Source organism: Hemiscyllium ocellatum, chromosome 8, assembly GCF_020745735.1.
Source record: "Hemiscyllium ocellatum isolate sHemOce1 chromosome 8, sHemOce1.pat.X.cur, whole genome shotgun sequence".
In the NCBI taxonomy this organism is placed as follows: domain Eukaryota; kingdom Metazoa; phylum Chordata; class Chondrichthyes; order Orectolobiformes; family Hemiscylliidae; genus Hemiscyllium; species Hemiscyllium ocellatum.
This window is the reverse complement of record NC_083408.1, coordinates 54,915,558-54,929,829: the sequence shown is the minus strand read 5'-3', so window position 1 is coordinate 54,929,829 and position 14,272 is coordinate 54,915,558. Positions and strand designations below refer to the sequence as shown.

The 14,272-nt window shown below is 39.7% G+C and overlaps 1 protein-coding gene across 1 annotated transcript in view; it reads right to left on the bottom strand.

The window, feature by feature from the left end:
• LOC132818253 (neuronal PAS domain-containing protein 3) overlaps positions 1 to 14,272 on the bottom strand; it is a 1,297,641-nt gene that overhangs the window by 967,052 nt on the left and 316,317 nt on the right. The window contains exon 3 of the mRNA XM_060829049.1: positions 10,689 to 10,933. Coding sequence (XP_060685032.1) covers positions 10,689 to 10,933 — 245 coding nt within the window. The remainder of the gene's footprint in view (positions 1 to 10,688; positions 10,934 to 14,272) is intronic.

Sequence of the window (14,272 nt, the reverse complement as noted above, 5' to 3'; positions counted from 1 at the left end):
TTCCTCATCGCTTCTAACTGTCTCTCCAACCAATCCGCACGATCTGATAAGATTCGTAACCAACAGCATTATGGCAGATATAATCCGCAGTAACTCTTAAACTCACTTTAAACTCCCATATCTGACAAGAAGTACATATCACTGCAAAGGCCATTTTTGCTCCTTCACAATCTACTCACCCAGAAAATAACACCGTCTTATCCCTCTCCAAAAAAAAACAGCTCCAGGTTAAATTAATAGCTACGGCTTATATTTTAAGTTTAATCAAGAGACTTATCTCCAAAAACATAATCAAGAAAGAATCCACTATACTCACTACTGCAGCCTTTCTCTTGGACAGACTTAAAACAACAATTAACTTATTTGATTCTGTGCTGTTTACTTCACCCAACAGTTCCTCCAAGATTAGTTGTGAATCTCACTGTTTGTTAATTCTCCCAGATGCACTCCGACGTCCAGCGATACACGAATTCAAACAGCAAAGATAGCAACTGTGCAGGTTTTCTCTCTCTCTTTCTCTCTTTCCTGCACTGTCCTCACCATGTGCTTCCTTTGTTTGCTCTTCTCCCTTTTAAACTGCTGTTGTTTTGACTTTTTTTTTCCAAAGTTCCAAAACAATGCAATATGTTGAAAGATTGGAGTGACTGAACTTGTATATACTTGAGATTAGAAGGTTGAGAGGTGATCTGATTGTGACGTAAAGGATTATTAAAGGATTGGATATTCTGAAGGCAGGAAGCATGTTTCTAATGATGGGTGAGTCCAGAACTTGGGCACACAGTTTAAAAATAAAAATTTAGGACAGAGTTGAGGAGAAAAGTCTTCACTCAGAGAGTGGTGGATATAGGAAATGCTCTGCCCCAGAAGGCAGTGGAGGCCAAGTTTCTGGATACGTTCAAGAAAGAGATGGATAGAGCTCTTAAAGATAGCGGAATCAAGGGTTATGGAGATAAGGCAGGAACAGGATACTGGTTGCGAATGATCAGCCATGATCATAATGAATGGTGGTGCTGCTTGATGGGCCAAATGGCCTACTCCTGCATCTATTGTCTATTGTCTTTTGTCAATTTAAGTGACAAGGGCAGCAGAATTAGTAGATTAATACATTTGGTGGATAAGACAAAGTTCTGGCCAGAAATTTGTGAGGGATAGAAGTTGGGAGAAGGGGAGATCCTACACTATTGAAAGAAAGAGTAGGGAATACTGGTAAGAGTTTATCACAGGTTAAAAAAGAAGCCCAAGAGGGTAGAAAGGAGGTAAAAGGCCTCAGGTGTTTTCACTGTAATGGAGTGGACACAAAAAATTACAGTGCCAGTGGTTTCAGAAAGGCACTGGGAAAAGGTATTCACTGTGAGAAGGTGGGACATGTAAAGTCACAGTGCTGGTCATTAAAGAAAGGCATTGTGGTAAAAGAAGCTAAGCCAGTGGCATTAGTGAAAGTAGTAAAGGAACCCCAAGAAAAGCCAAGGGGCTGCAGGAGAGTGCACAGCCTAGTCAGGGCTGGGTATGGAGTTAGTACCTGATCTCTATAAAGATTTCATCTCTGTAGGTAAAGTTTACTCAGAAAGAACAGGGGGAGAAGGGCAAGAAGTTACAATTTTGAGAGATACAGGATCTAACCAGTCGCTGATAGTAAGAGATGAGCGAATGTGCACTCTTTCTGATCTGTTACCCGAGAGTGTGGTAATTTGTGTGATAGATGAACAGATATTTAGCATTCCCATGTGTAAGATCAGATTGGAGCGTCAATTCAAGACTAGGGAAGTAACGGTGGGAGTGATTTACAGACTGTCAGTTCCAGGAATCCAGATCTTTTCTATTGGGAATGATTTAGCAGGGTCCAAGGTGGGAATTCACCCCTTCTTCTTCTGGAGAAGTCCAAAGAAGACCAAGAGACTGAGAGGTTAAAACAGTAATATCTTGATATTTTGCCAGACTGTGTAGTAACAAAATCCCACTATCATAAGTCACAGCATGAAGCAAAATCCAAAGAGAAAGATGAAGGTGTTGAAGTTAGTGAACACCCGGGAGGACTAGTGCTATTGTATACGAAGTAGATATAGGGAATACTGCTCCGGTAAAACAGCAGCCCTATCAGCTTAATCCCTTCAAAGCCAGACAGGTCCAGAAGGAGGTGGAGGCCATGGTCAACGAGGATATCATCAAACTGAGCCAGAGCGAGTGGAGTTCACCGATTGTCTTAGTTCCCAAACCGGATGGGACTAAACAATTTTATGTGGATTATGAGAAGGTCAACGCCATTACAAAATTGGACTCATATCCAACTCCAAGATTGGAAGACTGTATTGAGAAAGTTGGAGAAGCCAGTGACATCACCAAGTTGGACTTACCGTGTGTTTACTGGCGGGTACCTTTATCAGAGACGGCAAAAGAAATTTCTGCATTTGTAACCCGAAATGGGCTATGTCAATTCAAAGTGATGCCCTTTGGAATGAAGAACGCATCTGCCACATTCCAAAGACTCATGAACAGAATTGTGGTTGGGTTAACAAACTGTGCAGTCTATTTGGACAATGTAGTGATCTTTAGTAAGTCCTGCCAAGATCACATGATACAATTGGCAGAGCTCTTTGAATGACTACGAGAAGCAAAACTTGTGATAAACTTTAATAAAACTGAATTCGCGAAAGCAGAGGTGAAGATCTTGGGACATAACATCAGCCATGGAACATTGACCTCACGGAATGCAAGAACGATGACCATCGAGGAATTTCCACAATCAACCTCAAAGAAAGTGGTACTTCAATTCTTGGGAATAAGTGGATTCAAACATCAGAAGTGTAGGGGCACCGTTAACTGATTTGCTGAAGAACGATGCAAAGTTTTGGTGGACAGAACAATGCCAGGAGATATTCGACCATTTGAAACCATTATTAACCCCCACACCAGTTTCAGCTGTACCAAACTTTCCAAATACTTTTAAAGTTGTCAAGATGCTAGTGACATAGGAGTCGGAGCTAGCAGGAGTGTAGTGCTATAGGAAGATGATGTTGGGATTGAATTGCCAGTTCGAAGAAACTCAACATTCACCAGAGGAAATATTCCCTGATTGCAAAACAAAACTATTAAATTTGGTACTGGCCTTACAACATTTTCATGTGTATGTCACGAAAAATGTGTTGGACACAGTTGTGTACACGGATCACAACCCTCTTACATTCTTGGAACACTTTAAAGACAAGAATATGAGACTGTTTCTTTGGAGTCCTATGTTACAGACTTTTAATTTACATATCGTATATGTTGCGGGTTGTAAGAATATCATCACAGATGTCTTATCGCAGATTTAACTGATAAAGTATAAATAGGGTGGTATCTGTTCAATGGTATATTTATATGGACAGAGGTTAAGATTAAGTTAGATTAAGGTCATATCTATGCCATGATATTGCGGTTAAGGAATAGAAAAAACATGAAGCTATCTTTTCACTATGATGGTTCATTTTTTTTCTTAAGAGTGGAGGTGTTATGAAGATGTACAGGTGTACTGTACTTTTAAGAGATTTGAAAAGCTAGCAAGGACTGACAAAGCACAGAGAGCTCTGAACAAGGTAACAATGTAATACTTGGTCAAAACAAATTGCAGCAGCTGGGTTGCCATGAAACAAAACAAATTCAATTTTGGCTAATCAGTTTAAATTATGACCCAAGATACCAAAATCCAATCAAATTTGAATTTAGTATTTTTATAATATTAAAACCAATGAAACAATCCAATGCTTTGGGTTATAAAACAGAACATTTTGAACAGTTGGGGTCAACTGACAAAAGGAGAAAGTGAGGACTGCAGATGCTGGAGATCAGAGCTGAAAATGTGTTGCTGGAAAAGCGCAGCAGGTCAGGTCTTCAGAAGAAAGGCTCATTTCCTGAAGAAGGGCTCATGCCTGAAACGTCAATTCTCCTGCTCCTTAGATGCTGCCTGACCTGCTGCACTTTTCCAGCAACACATTTTCAGGACAACTGACAAAAACCAACAAATGTAACCTGCTAGCTGAAGAGGTCTCTGAAAGGTACCTGTCTGTGGGGAGTTTATACAGCAGATCATCAAGGCCAACCAAAGAGAATCTACAAAGGAGAATCAGCAAAGCTTTGAAACGCAATATTTTTTGTAAATCTTAAATCGGGGCTTTTTTTATCGGGCCAGTATTGTAGAGTGAGAGGTAAGAGATAGGTTTAAAAGAAAGGAGTTGTAAATAGCTGTTGTTTTAATGGTCTCTGTTGGACTTAAATAATAAAATTGTTAATTTTTACTTTAAGTAGTGACCTCTGAGATAGTTCTTTGTTTCTTGAATTTCAGCAGATTACAGCATGGAATGAATCTTTTCTGTGTGGCCGGTTTAAATTGGCAAAAGTACCAGAGGCATAGCTTTTTCATGCAAAGGGTGGTGCACTTATGGAACAAGCTGCTATAGGAAGTAGTGGATTTGGATACAACTACAACATTTAAAAGCCATCTGGACAGGTACATGAATCGGAAGGGTTTAGAGGGATATGGGCCAGGTGCTGGCAGGTGGGACTAGATTGGGTTGGGATATCTGGTTGGCATGGATGAGTTGGATCGAAGGGGCTATTTCCATGCTGTACATCTCTATTACTCTATGATTATTTCATAGAACATCTCTGGGACATACGCACCAAACAACCTCAAACAACCATTACAACTCCCCCTCCCACTCTGCCAAGGACATGAAAGCCCTGGACCTCCTCCACTGCTAAATCCAAGCCACCCTCACCTTCCAGCTCGGGACCCTTCAACTACACGGCATCAACGTCAACATCACCAGTTTCTTACCTCCTCTCCCCTCACCTCATCCCAGATCCAATCCTCCAACTAGGCACGATCTGCCTGAACTGTCTAACCCATCCATCTTCCTTCCCTTCTATCCGCTCCACCCTCCGTTCCAACTGACCACTATCACCCCACCACCTGCATCTATCTACTGCATTCCCAGCTACCTTTCCCCCATCCTCCTCATTCCCATTTAATCTCAGCACCCTTTTCCCTCCACATTTCTGATGAAGGGCTTATGCCCGAAAGTTCAACTCTCCTGCTCCTCAGATGCTGCCTAACCTGCTGTGCTTTTCCCGCTCCACACTTTTTGACTCTGATCTCAAGCATCTGCAGTCCTCGCTTTCTCCTTTAGAGGCTGGTAGACACAAAAGGATGCATCAATGCCCTGAATAAAGCATGATTTTTATCAGTTTCTGTTCGGTTTTGTAAGTTTCCTCTGTTCAGATGATTTGCTTTTGTTACTGTCGTGACTGGAACCAAGTGGACCCGGTTGACTATAAGGTTCTTGATTATGGTTGTTAATCTGGGCCAATCAGGAAATCCTTAGCTGACCAAGACAGCCAGGAGATTAGAATCTCCTTCAAAGGAAAATAATATATATAACCATAAGATTTAGAATCTCCTCAGTTCACGGGACTGACTCTGAGCTGGCTGGCCATACCCTGTGTACTATGGGAAAGAGTTCTCTGGACTCGGAGACATTGCCTTCCTTTTCTTCTTTTTTTTGTGCTCTTTTGTTTAAAATAAACAAAAGAAAACAAATATAACCAAGAGATCAGATTTTCTGAATTCAGGGGACTGAATCTGAGCTAAAAAAATGCCTTATCAGCAGACTAGAATCTCCTCAGAAAAATAATGTAACCAGGAGATTAGAATCTCCTCAGTTGAGGACTGACTCCGAGCTGGCTGGCTACAGCCAGGATATTGTGCACGAGTAAATAAAGAGTGACTTGGTGACAAGACCTGGCCTCTGTGAAAACATGAAGAAAAATATAACCACAAGATTAGAATCTCCTAGTTCAGGAGACTGAATCAGAGCTTTAAAAAAGGCATAACCAGGATATTAGAATCTCCTCAATTGAGGACTCACTTCAAGCTGGCTAGCCACACAGCCAGTGTACTGCTGTTGGTTTCTAGTAACTGATTCCTGAACTGGCTGATCTACACAGTCAGTATGTTACTGTTGTTTTGTAGTTCTCACCGGGGAACTGTTGTTTCACTGGCGGGTTAAAGCCTATGCATTAATCTCCTTGTTTTTGAGCAAGGACAATGCTGACTCTGTGGCCGGGCTTAGACCTTGCACTCTGGTTTATATTATCTGCACTTTTTTGCACGTGTTTTCACTTTTTGGTGTTTGGGCTGAGCCCCTGTGATTCAACTGCAGTTTTACAATGAACTGGATCTCGGTGAGTTGGCCTAGGCCTCTGTGCATGGATCAGGCCTCTGTAGAGACTGAATACCTGTGTATGTGCTGTGGGGTGTGCATTTGCTGGCTTCAAAGAGTGGACTCTGCCTTTGGGTGTGGACTTCGTTTCTGGTCATGGATTCTGCAGAGTGGAATGGACATTGTTTTTGGAAATGGACTCTGCTGATTTGCTGGTTGGTTTTATCACCTGCACTGTCTTGTTTGACCCTGGATCTGGCAGGCCTTACTGTGAGCTGGAAGGTTCATAATTATCCCAAAAGCTGTCACCCCAAGAGCTGGAGGATAGGAAAGCCATCCATTAACCTGTCCTGAGAGCCAGAAGATGGGTAGGCCACCCTGTATGCTGTCCTCCTGAGGAACAAGAGGGACAGGCTGTCCTAAGGGTGGCCGGAAGGTGTGTCGGGGTAGACCGAGAGCCAGAAGGTGATTAGGAGTGGTCCGAGGGCCGGAAGGTGTGAGCGCCAAAGGAGGTATAGAGATCAGGTGTCCTTGAGGTAGCCAGAAGGTGCGTTGGGGCAGTCCATAGGCTGGATGGTGTGTCGAGATGGGCAAGAACAAAATGGTGCATAGAAGTGGACTGAGAACCGGAAGATGGGTAGGCAGTCCTCAGTGCAGTCATCCCGGATTGTGAGGGGTTGGGGTAGAGGGGAGATGGGACAGGCTGTCCTTGAGGTGGATGGAAAGTGTGTCATGGCAGACCGAGAGTTGGAAGGTGGGTAGGCAGTCCTTAGTGCTTTCAGGTCCCCGGGCAGGCGAGGGAGGGAAGGGAATGGGATGGGACAGACTGCTTTTGAGGTGGCCGGTAGGTGTGTCCAGGCAGACCAAGAGCCTGAAGAGGCATGGGGTGGACTGACAGCCGGAAGGGGCATGGATGGGCCACCTTGTGGCCGGAAGTTGAGGTGGCCGGGTGGGTTTGCTTGGTTGTCAGAGGTGTTTGTGTTATATGCACTGTGTTATTGTTCAATTGATCAGACTGTTTTCTAAGTGTTTGTGTCTACTGTTTCCTTTTTGATAAGATAAGGTGGGATTTGGGGTCTGTCCACATTTCCCTATGAATTGGTTGTACAGTGGCATTTGGGGGTTTGGCCTTGCTGCCACTTTCCCCTGTAAATTGCTGTTTCTTGTAAACTGCTGCTTACTGGTCATTGCTGATTGTTTGTTTGTATTTTGTACAGTTTGAGAAAGAAAAATATAACCAGGAGATTTAGAATCTCCTCAGTTTAAGGGACTGACTCCGAGCTGGCTGGCTATGGGAAAACGTTCCCTGAACTAAGAGACATTGTCTTTTTCTTCTTCTTTGCTTTTGTGTTTTTTGTTAAAAAAAGAAAACAAATATAACCAGGAGATTAGAATCTCCTAGTTGAAGGGACTGACTCCAAGCTAACAATAAGTGTTATCAGGAGATTAGAATTTCCTCGGAAAAATAAATATAATCAGGAGTTCAGTGTCTCCTCATTTGAGGACTGACTCCAAACCAGCTGGCTATAGTCAAGGTACTAACACTAGTAATTAAAGGGTGACTGGTGACAGGATCTAGCCTCTGTGAAAAAAAGAAGAAAAAAGAATCTCCTCAGTTGAAGACTGACTCTGAGCTGGCTAACCGCAGCCAGTGTATTACCGTTGTTTTTTTTGGTAACTGATTCCTGAACTGGTTGATCAACACAACATGTATGTTACTGTTGTATGTTTTGAGACCTGATTCTGAACTGCTGGTTACACAGGCAGATTGTTCCTGTTGTTTTTAAATAACTGATTCCTGAACTGACTGATCTACATAACCAATGTGATACTGTTATTCTTTTTGAGGACTGATTTCTGAGCTGGCTGATCTACACAGCCAGCGTATATAAAAAAAAGAAAAAAATATATATTACCAGGAGATTAGAATCTCCTCAGTTGAGGAGTGACTCAAAACTAGCTAGCCACAGCCAATGTACTGTGCCCAGGACATAAAGGGTGACTTGGTGACAGAAAACAGCCTCTGTGCAGTTATTTCAGTTACAATCACCAGCACATCTAACCAGATTAATGTTTTGTGAAAGAGTGAAAAGGAGGATTAGTGGACACACTGTAGACCACTGACAAGCTGCAGATAGTTTATTCTGCAAACCTGCAGCAGACAGCATGTACCAAACTCTTGATCTCTATAGATGCATGGTTTGTTCCTTCATTATTGGGCCAAAAACCTGGAGCATTCTAACAGCATGGTGGTTGCATGGACATTAAATGAATGGCAGCAGCAGTTCAAAGGCACTGCTATCCATCATCTTTTCAAGGTCAATTTGGAATGACAGTGATGCTTGTTTTCCTGAACAAAAATTAAGTGAGAAAACACAATTCAATGAATCTTTTCTGATCCTTGTTATTCCTCATTTTAATCCATACTGATTCTACTCAGTGATCGTATGAACCATGATTCTTTCTAATACTTATTAGGGCTTTATTAAGAGGGCTAATTTTCCTACTATTTTCCTCCTTATCTCTTGTCCTTCTACCCTAGAAAGTTTATTTTGCACCCTTAGTTGCTTTGCAACCAGGGTGATTATGGAAGAGTTCCATATTGGAGCCAATGCCTCATAAAATGTCCTACACAAGAATTTGAGTCATCCATTTGGTTTTCTAAAGTACTTGACTCTATGCCAAATAGAATGTGGCTTTTTTAAAAAATCCAGCATTTATTAACTTTGATCCCAGCATAGATCTACTGATAGGGTAGTGGTTAGTGCAGCAGCAAAGTCAGGAGTTGCATGCCAGGACCATGTAGAAGCTTGACAAACCTGATGATTTGGGGAATTGCTCATGAACTTTAAATTGCTGATGACCATTTACCTAGCTTCTGGAGTCCACTGGAAAATGTCTCCAGTGCTGACTTAGTGTTGGACTCTTTGACTGGTTCTGACTGAATTACTTTAACAGTTTAGAAAAGTCAATTTCAAACTCCATGCTAACACTGATCTACTTAAAATAGCTTAGCAGCCACAAAAATAGAACAACAAAAAGAGGTGCACCTTTTCCTTCCTCTGCACCAAATTACATCTTTTATCAGTTATCACTTTGTTTATGAGGCATCAGTTCTCTGATCATTCTATATTCCCCTGTCTCCCAAACTTTTGTTAGCCACAAATTTAGAAATTGTAATTTTCATTCCAAAGTCTAAATCATTGATTCAAATTGAACAATATTGGTCACAGCACTGATCCTTGTGGAGTTCAGTTTTCACCTTTTGCCACTCTGGATAGTTACTTTTTAACCCACATTTTTTGCTTGGAAAAGATTCAACTCCCACATTTAATCCACCAAACTTTACCCAAACCTACGTGGCTGTCATTTTGTATTACCTTCCTTCTCCACACAGACCAACATAAAAGATTGCAAGCAACATGCCTAATTTCTGCTCAATTTGGACCATCCAATGTGGAAGGATGAAGGCAGCATTCTAATGCTTAGTTCAATTGGGATAACTGATCGGTTGCATAATACAATTGGAAAGAAAAGTATAAGGAGCAGACATGCATGCTCTAGTTAGATAGCTGCCAGGCTCGGGTTTCTAATGGGGAAGGAGGTATGGCAGGTCCAATAATCTTGCATGTGATGGACAACCCTTGTTTCAGTTCAGATGCAGGGTATTCGGTTTTCATTGCTCTCTTGATCATCCATTGTCCATCCACCACCTGTTTGACATTATGAGGTCTCAGCCACGTTTTTCATCAGCATTTTCTATCTTTACATTTGTTAATTAAAGCATGTTCATATAAGCTTTCTTCTCTTCGACTTTTAAAAGAAAACAGAAATTTACCTTTGAAAGACAAGAAATCATGAATGGGTTGCATAATTTCTTGAAAATACACCCCTGATTTGTATCGCACCTCCACACCATGAACTGTATGAGAGTATTATAATGGAATATGTACTCTTTAGTGTACTATTCTGAGTTTGATAACTAAGCATTGTTTAGTACTTCAAATTCCAGAAGGATTCTAATCTAATCTAAGTACCATAACTAAGTTTAAGTTTACACACAGTACAAAAAATCTAAGCCTCAAAAAATTGCTACTGTGTATTTCACACAATACATTGACAACTAAAACAAAATTCATCTCTTACATTTCTAACCATCAACATATATTTTGGGAAAAACAAAAAGATCTTAAATATGCACAACATAAAGAAACATACTACCATGAAGGCTAATGCACAAATAGTATACTGGAAAATTCCACCAATGTATATAAATGTAAACGTTGACAGAAAACGTAACTATTTGGAATTATATAGTTGATGCCAAAAAGCTTTCGACAAAGGTTGAGATATTAGAAAAAAACCTGATGATTGCAAAAGAACTAAACATAAGGCAAACATTCTTTTGTAACTAGAGACCGCAATATTTACAGTTGTAGTACAGTAGTAGGAAGTCAGTTCTACTGTTCTAATCTGAAATAATTTTCTTACCTTTCACAGATGTGTTAGGTGGGGGACCCTCCATTCTCAAATTCCAGGGGGGGTCACCTAGATTTGCAAAGTCCCTCATTTTCAAGTAACTAATGGTGAGGCGAATTATTGATGCTTTATCTAATTGGCTTGTGATGGCTGCAGGGAGAGGCAATAATTTTGCCAACTCATAGAACTCAAAGTTTTCTTTTCCACGGCGTGATCGAGCAGCATCTCGAGATTTCTCCTTTCGCAAGGCTTGTAAACTACGAGAAAAAAAATAGTTCAGTGCAGCAATAGTAAAATTAAAATTTGAATAGTTTTATAATTGTTAAAAAGTGTACATTTAGGCCAAATGCAAATTAAACAGTTTGTTCAGTATTGTTCCCATTGATCACTAAACCTTTTTATAACTAAGAGATATTCTATGAATATAGTTTACATTAAGAAATTGTTCGAGGAAACAAAATTATTTTCAGATAAAATAAGATGCAAAATGAGGTGTCAAGGCTAAGATGCATTGCTGCTTCGATAAAATATGAGACATTAGGATGTAGATTTGCTTTCATAATTCCAGTAGCAGCAATTTGCTAATCCCAATCCCATTACGATGCACTCAGTTGAAAGTTTGGTCTTTGCCACAGGAAAATTGAAGAACAAGAGAAATTCAAATAGTTCTGCTTTACAATATTTTCAGTTACCTTTAGAAAAATGCATAACACGGGGAATTCAGAGAAATTTAAAGCAAATTGAAAGGAGAATGGTTTCACTTTGAAAGAAACACTTGAGCTGACACATAGAATTCATTATCGGTGTAGCAAAATAATTTACACATTGTGATAAACTTTTCTATTCGGATCCCTTTTTTGTGCTAAGCAAGCCAGTGACCAACAACTGATTATAATTTTGGGACAGCTAGTTCCAAGAGTTGTCAGGTAGCAACGTCTAATTTTGCCAAACAAAAGGGAAGGAGCTCATTACAAGGTTTACAACTGGTCACTCAAATCAGTCAAGAGTTCAAAGGCTGGGAGTAAAGATGACCAAGACTCCATTCCAGGAGTATTATAGCTAGCTGCAATTCACAATTAACCTTTCCAGTTTTCATGAAAAGAAATGTCTTTAACAGCTTGTTAAGAGTTTGTGCAGAAGAATTGCAGGGGTATGTAGGGTTGTATTTTGCAATATGATTATATTCATTATAGACTTGTGAAGATTTAATTTCAGAATTTTCTTTCTGTGTTGCTGGGAGAAGAATCAAAGATAAAGAATATTAATGTTGTTTTGAAAAATGCTATCATTGTAAGATAACTAGATAAAAACATACAATAGACTGGATGCTAAAGAACAATGCTTGCTGTCATTGTTCAAACCTTTGAGAATAGGAATTGGAACGTCATGATGAGGTTGTGCAGGATGTTGGTGAGGCCTATTCAGGAGTACTGTGTGCAATTATAGTTGTCCTGCTATAGGAAAGACATTATTAAATTGGAAAGGATGCAGAAAAGATTTACCAGAATGTTGCCCAAAAAGAGGGCTTGCATTATTAAAATAGGCTGAGACTTTTTTCATTGGAATGTAGAAGGTTGGGTGACCTTATCAAAGTTTATAAAATCATGAAGGTCACAGATAAGGTGACTAGCAATGGTCTTCTCCTTAGAATGGGGGAGTTCAAACCAAGGGGTCATATTTTTAAGGTGAGAGGAGAAAGATTTAAAAAGGACATGAGGAACAACTTTTGTGAAATGAACTGCCAGAGAAAATGATGGATGCAAGTACAATTACAACATATAAAAGATTGTTCGATAAGTGAATGAATAGGATAGGTTTGGAAGGATATGGGCCAAACACAGGCAGTGTGTCTAGTTTAATTTGGGAACATGGTTGGTGTAAACTAGTTGGAATGAAAGGTCTATTTCCATGCCGTGTGACTCCATTACTCTAATTCTGTCTAGCAATCTCAACAAAAAAATCAAGCAGTAGGATAGCTCTGTGCTATTGGAATTCAGGAATAGGTGCTAGAAATTGGTAGACAACTAAGGGTTAAGAAACAGGTTTGAAAAGCCATTCTAAGAGTTTCAAAAATTGTCAGATAACTGTTGAAGGAAGCCATGAGAGGCTTGGAAAAGTCCTCAGAGCATTAATACAGTAGTAAAACTGAAAGTGGCATTCAAAAACTTTCACAAAATATTTGGTGGATGGAGTTAAGCAAAATCAGAGTTCAGGGAACAGCAGTGTTAGCTTAGTGAAGATAGTTATTGGTGAAAAGCCAGACCTATGCTTATGAATGCATACTGGAATGCAGTTTTAGAGGCCAAGTGAACGTAGACTCAAGAAAGGAAGGTGGACAGTAAGAACCACAGCATTTATTGATGTAGTCCATGATGTAGCTTCTTTTAAGAGGGCAATTCAAATTCAGAATGCAGAAGTGAAATATTGTGATCCCTTGTGATGTTAAAAGAGATTTGATGGCTCACTGTGATATTAAGATCTGGTGAGGTAGGGTAACTAATGAGAAGAAATCTATGAGATCTGTCTTGATCACATTTGTTATTTGATGTGTGCTATGAGTGTTCAATCACAGTGTATCACCCATACTTACCATCTTAATTCTGCATGCTATGAAGTATTTGTCCAAATACCATCGATTGTATCACTATTTAAATATTGTGCAGGATAATTTTTTTGTAGTTCAGAACTGTTGGTGCTTTATTCTCTTAATGTCCATTGGATATCACACCTTGCTTTAAAAATAAAAGTTACTAGTCCCTGGCCAGACTGTAACATAACGATTGTGGTTTGATCTGAGATTATTGTGTAATTTGGGAGCTTGTCTGGGATTTGAAATCCCTAGTCAAATATTAGTGCTAGAACTTGATAAAGTTAACATTTATAAGATTTTCACAGTGAATTTTACTACACATGTTGAAAATTAAGTGGCTTTTTCAAGTGCTACAACTTTTCTGGAAAGAGGTTTTTTATTCCTAAGTGATTTGCAAGATTATTGGCAGTAGGTTAAAATCTTCGAGTAAAAAGTGAGGTCTGCAGATGCTGGAGATCAGAGCTGAAAATGTGTTGCTGGTTAAAGCGCAGCAGGTGAGCCATGGGTAGGCTAACAGCATTAGAAGAAATTTGGAGTTGGAAATAAAAGCAACAGCTAAGAAATCAAAATTAGTTGAGGTTATAACATAACATCTAGATTTGAAAGAAGAGATTTTGTGGTCTAAAAGAAACTGGCCCAGTCAAATAATAGGATAGAGAATAAAAATAATGTTAGAAAACCAATTTGCTTTCACTTGCATTCAACAAATGATTTAAATATAAATTACTTAAAGTTTAACAGTAAACCAGTATGGTTAATAGGAATTCTTAAGGAGTTTTTAGAAATAATAGCACCAATGAAGGAAATACGTCTTAAAATTGTGATATGGTGTACTATCAGAATAGTCAAGGAAATAGCATCGTAACAACATTTATAAAGAAATTATTTATAATTTAACAACAGCTCACAGTCAGGCGAACTTTCCTCTTGGATACAGAATTTTTCACTAGAAACAGGTGTCATTGAGCTAGTAATCCAGTATCTCAGATGTTCAGGGAACATAGGT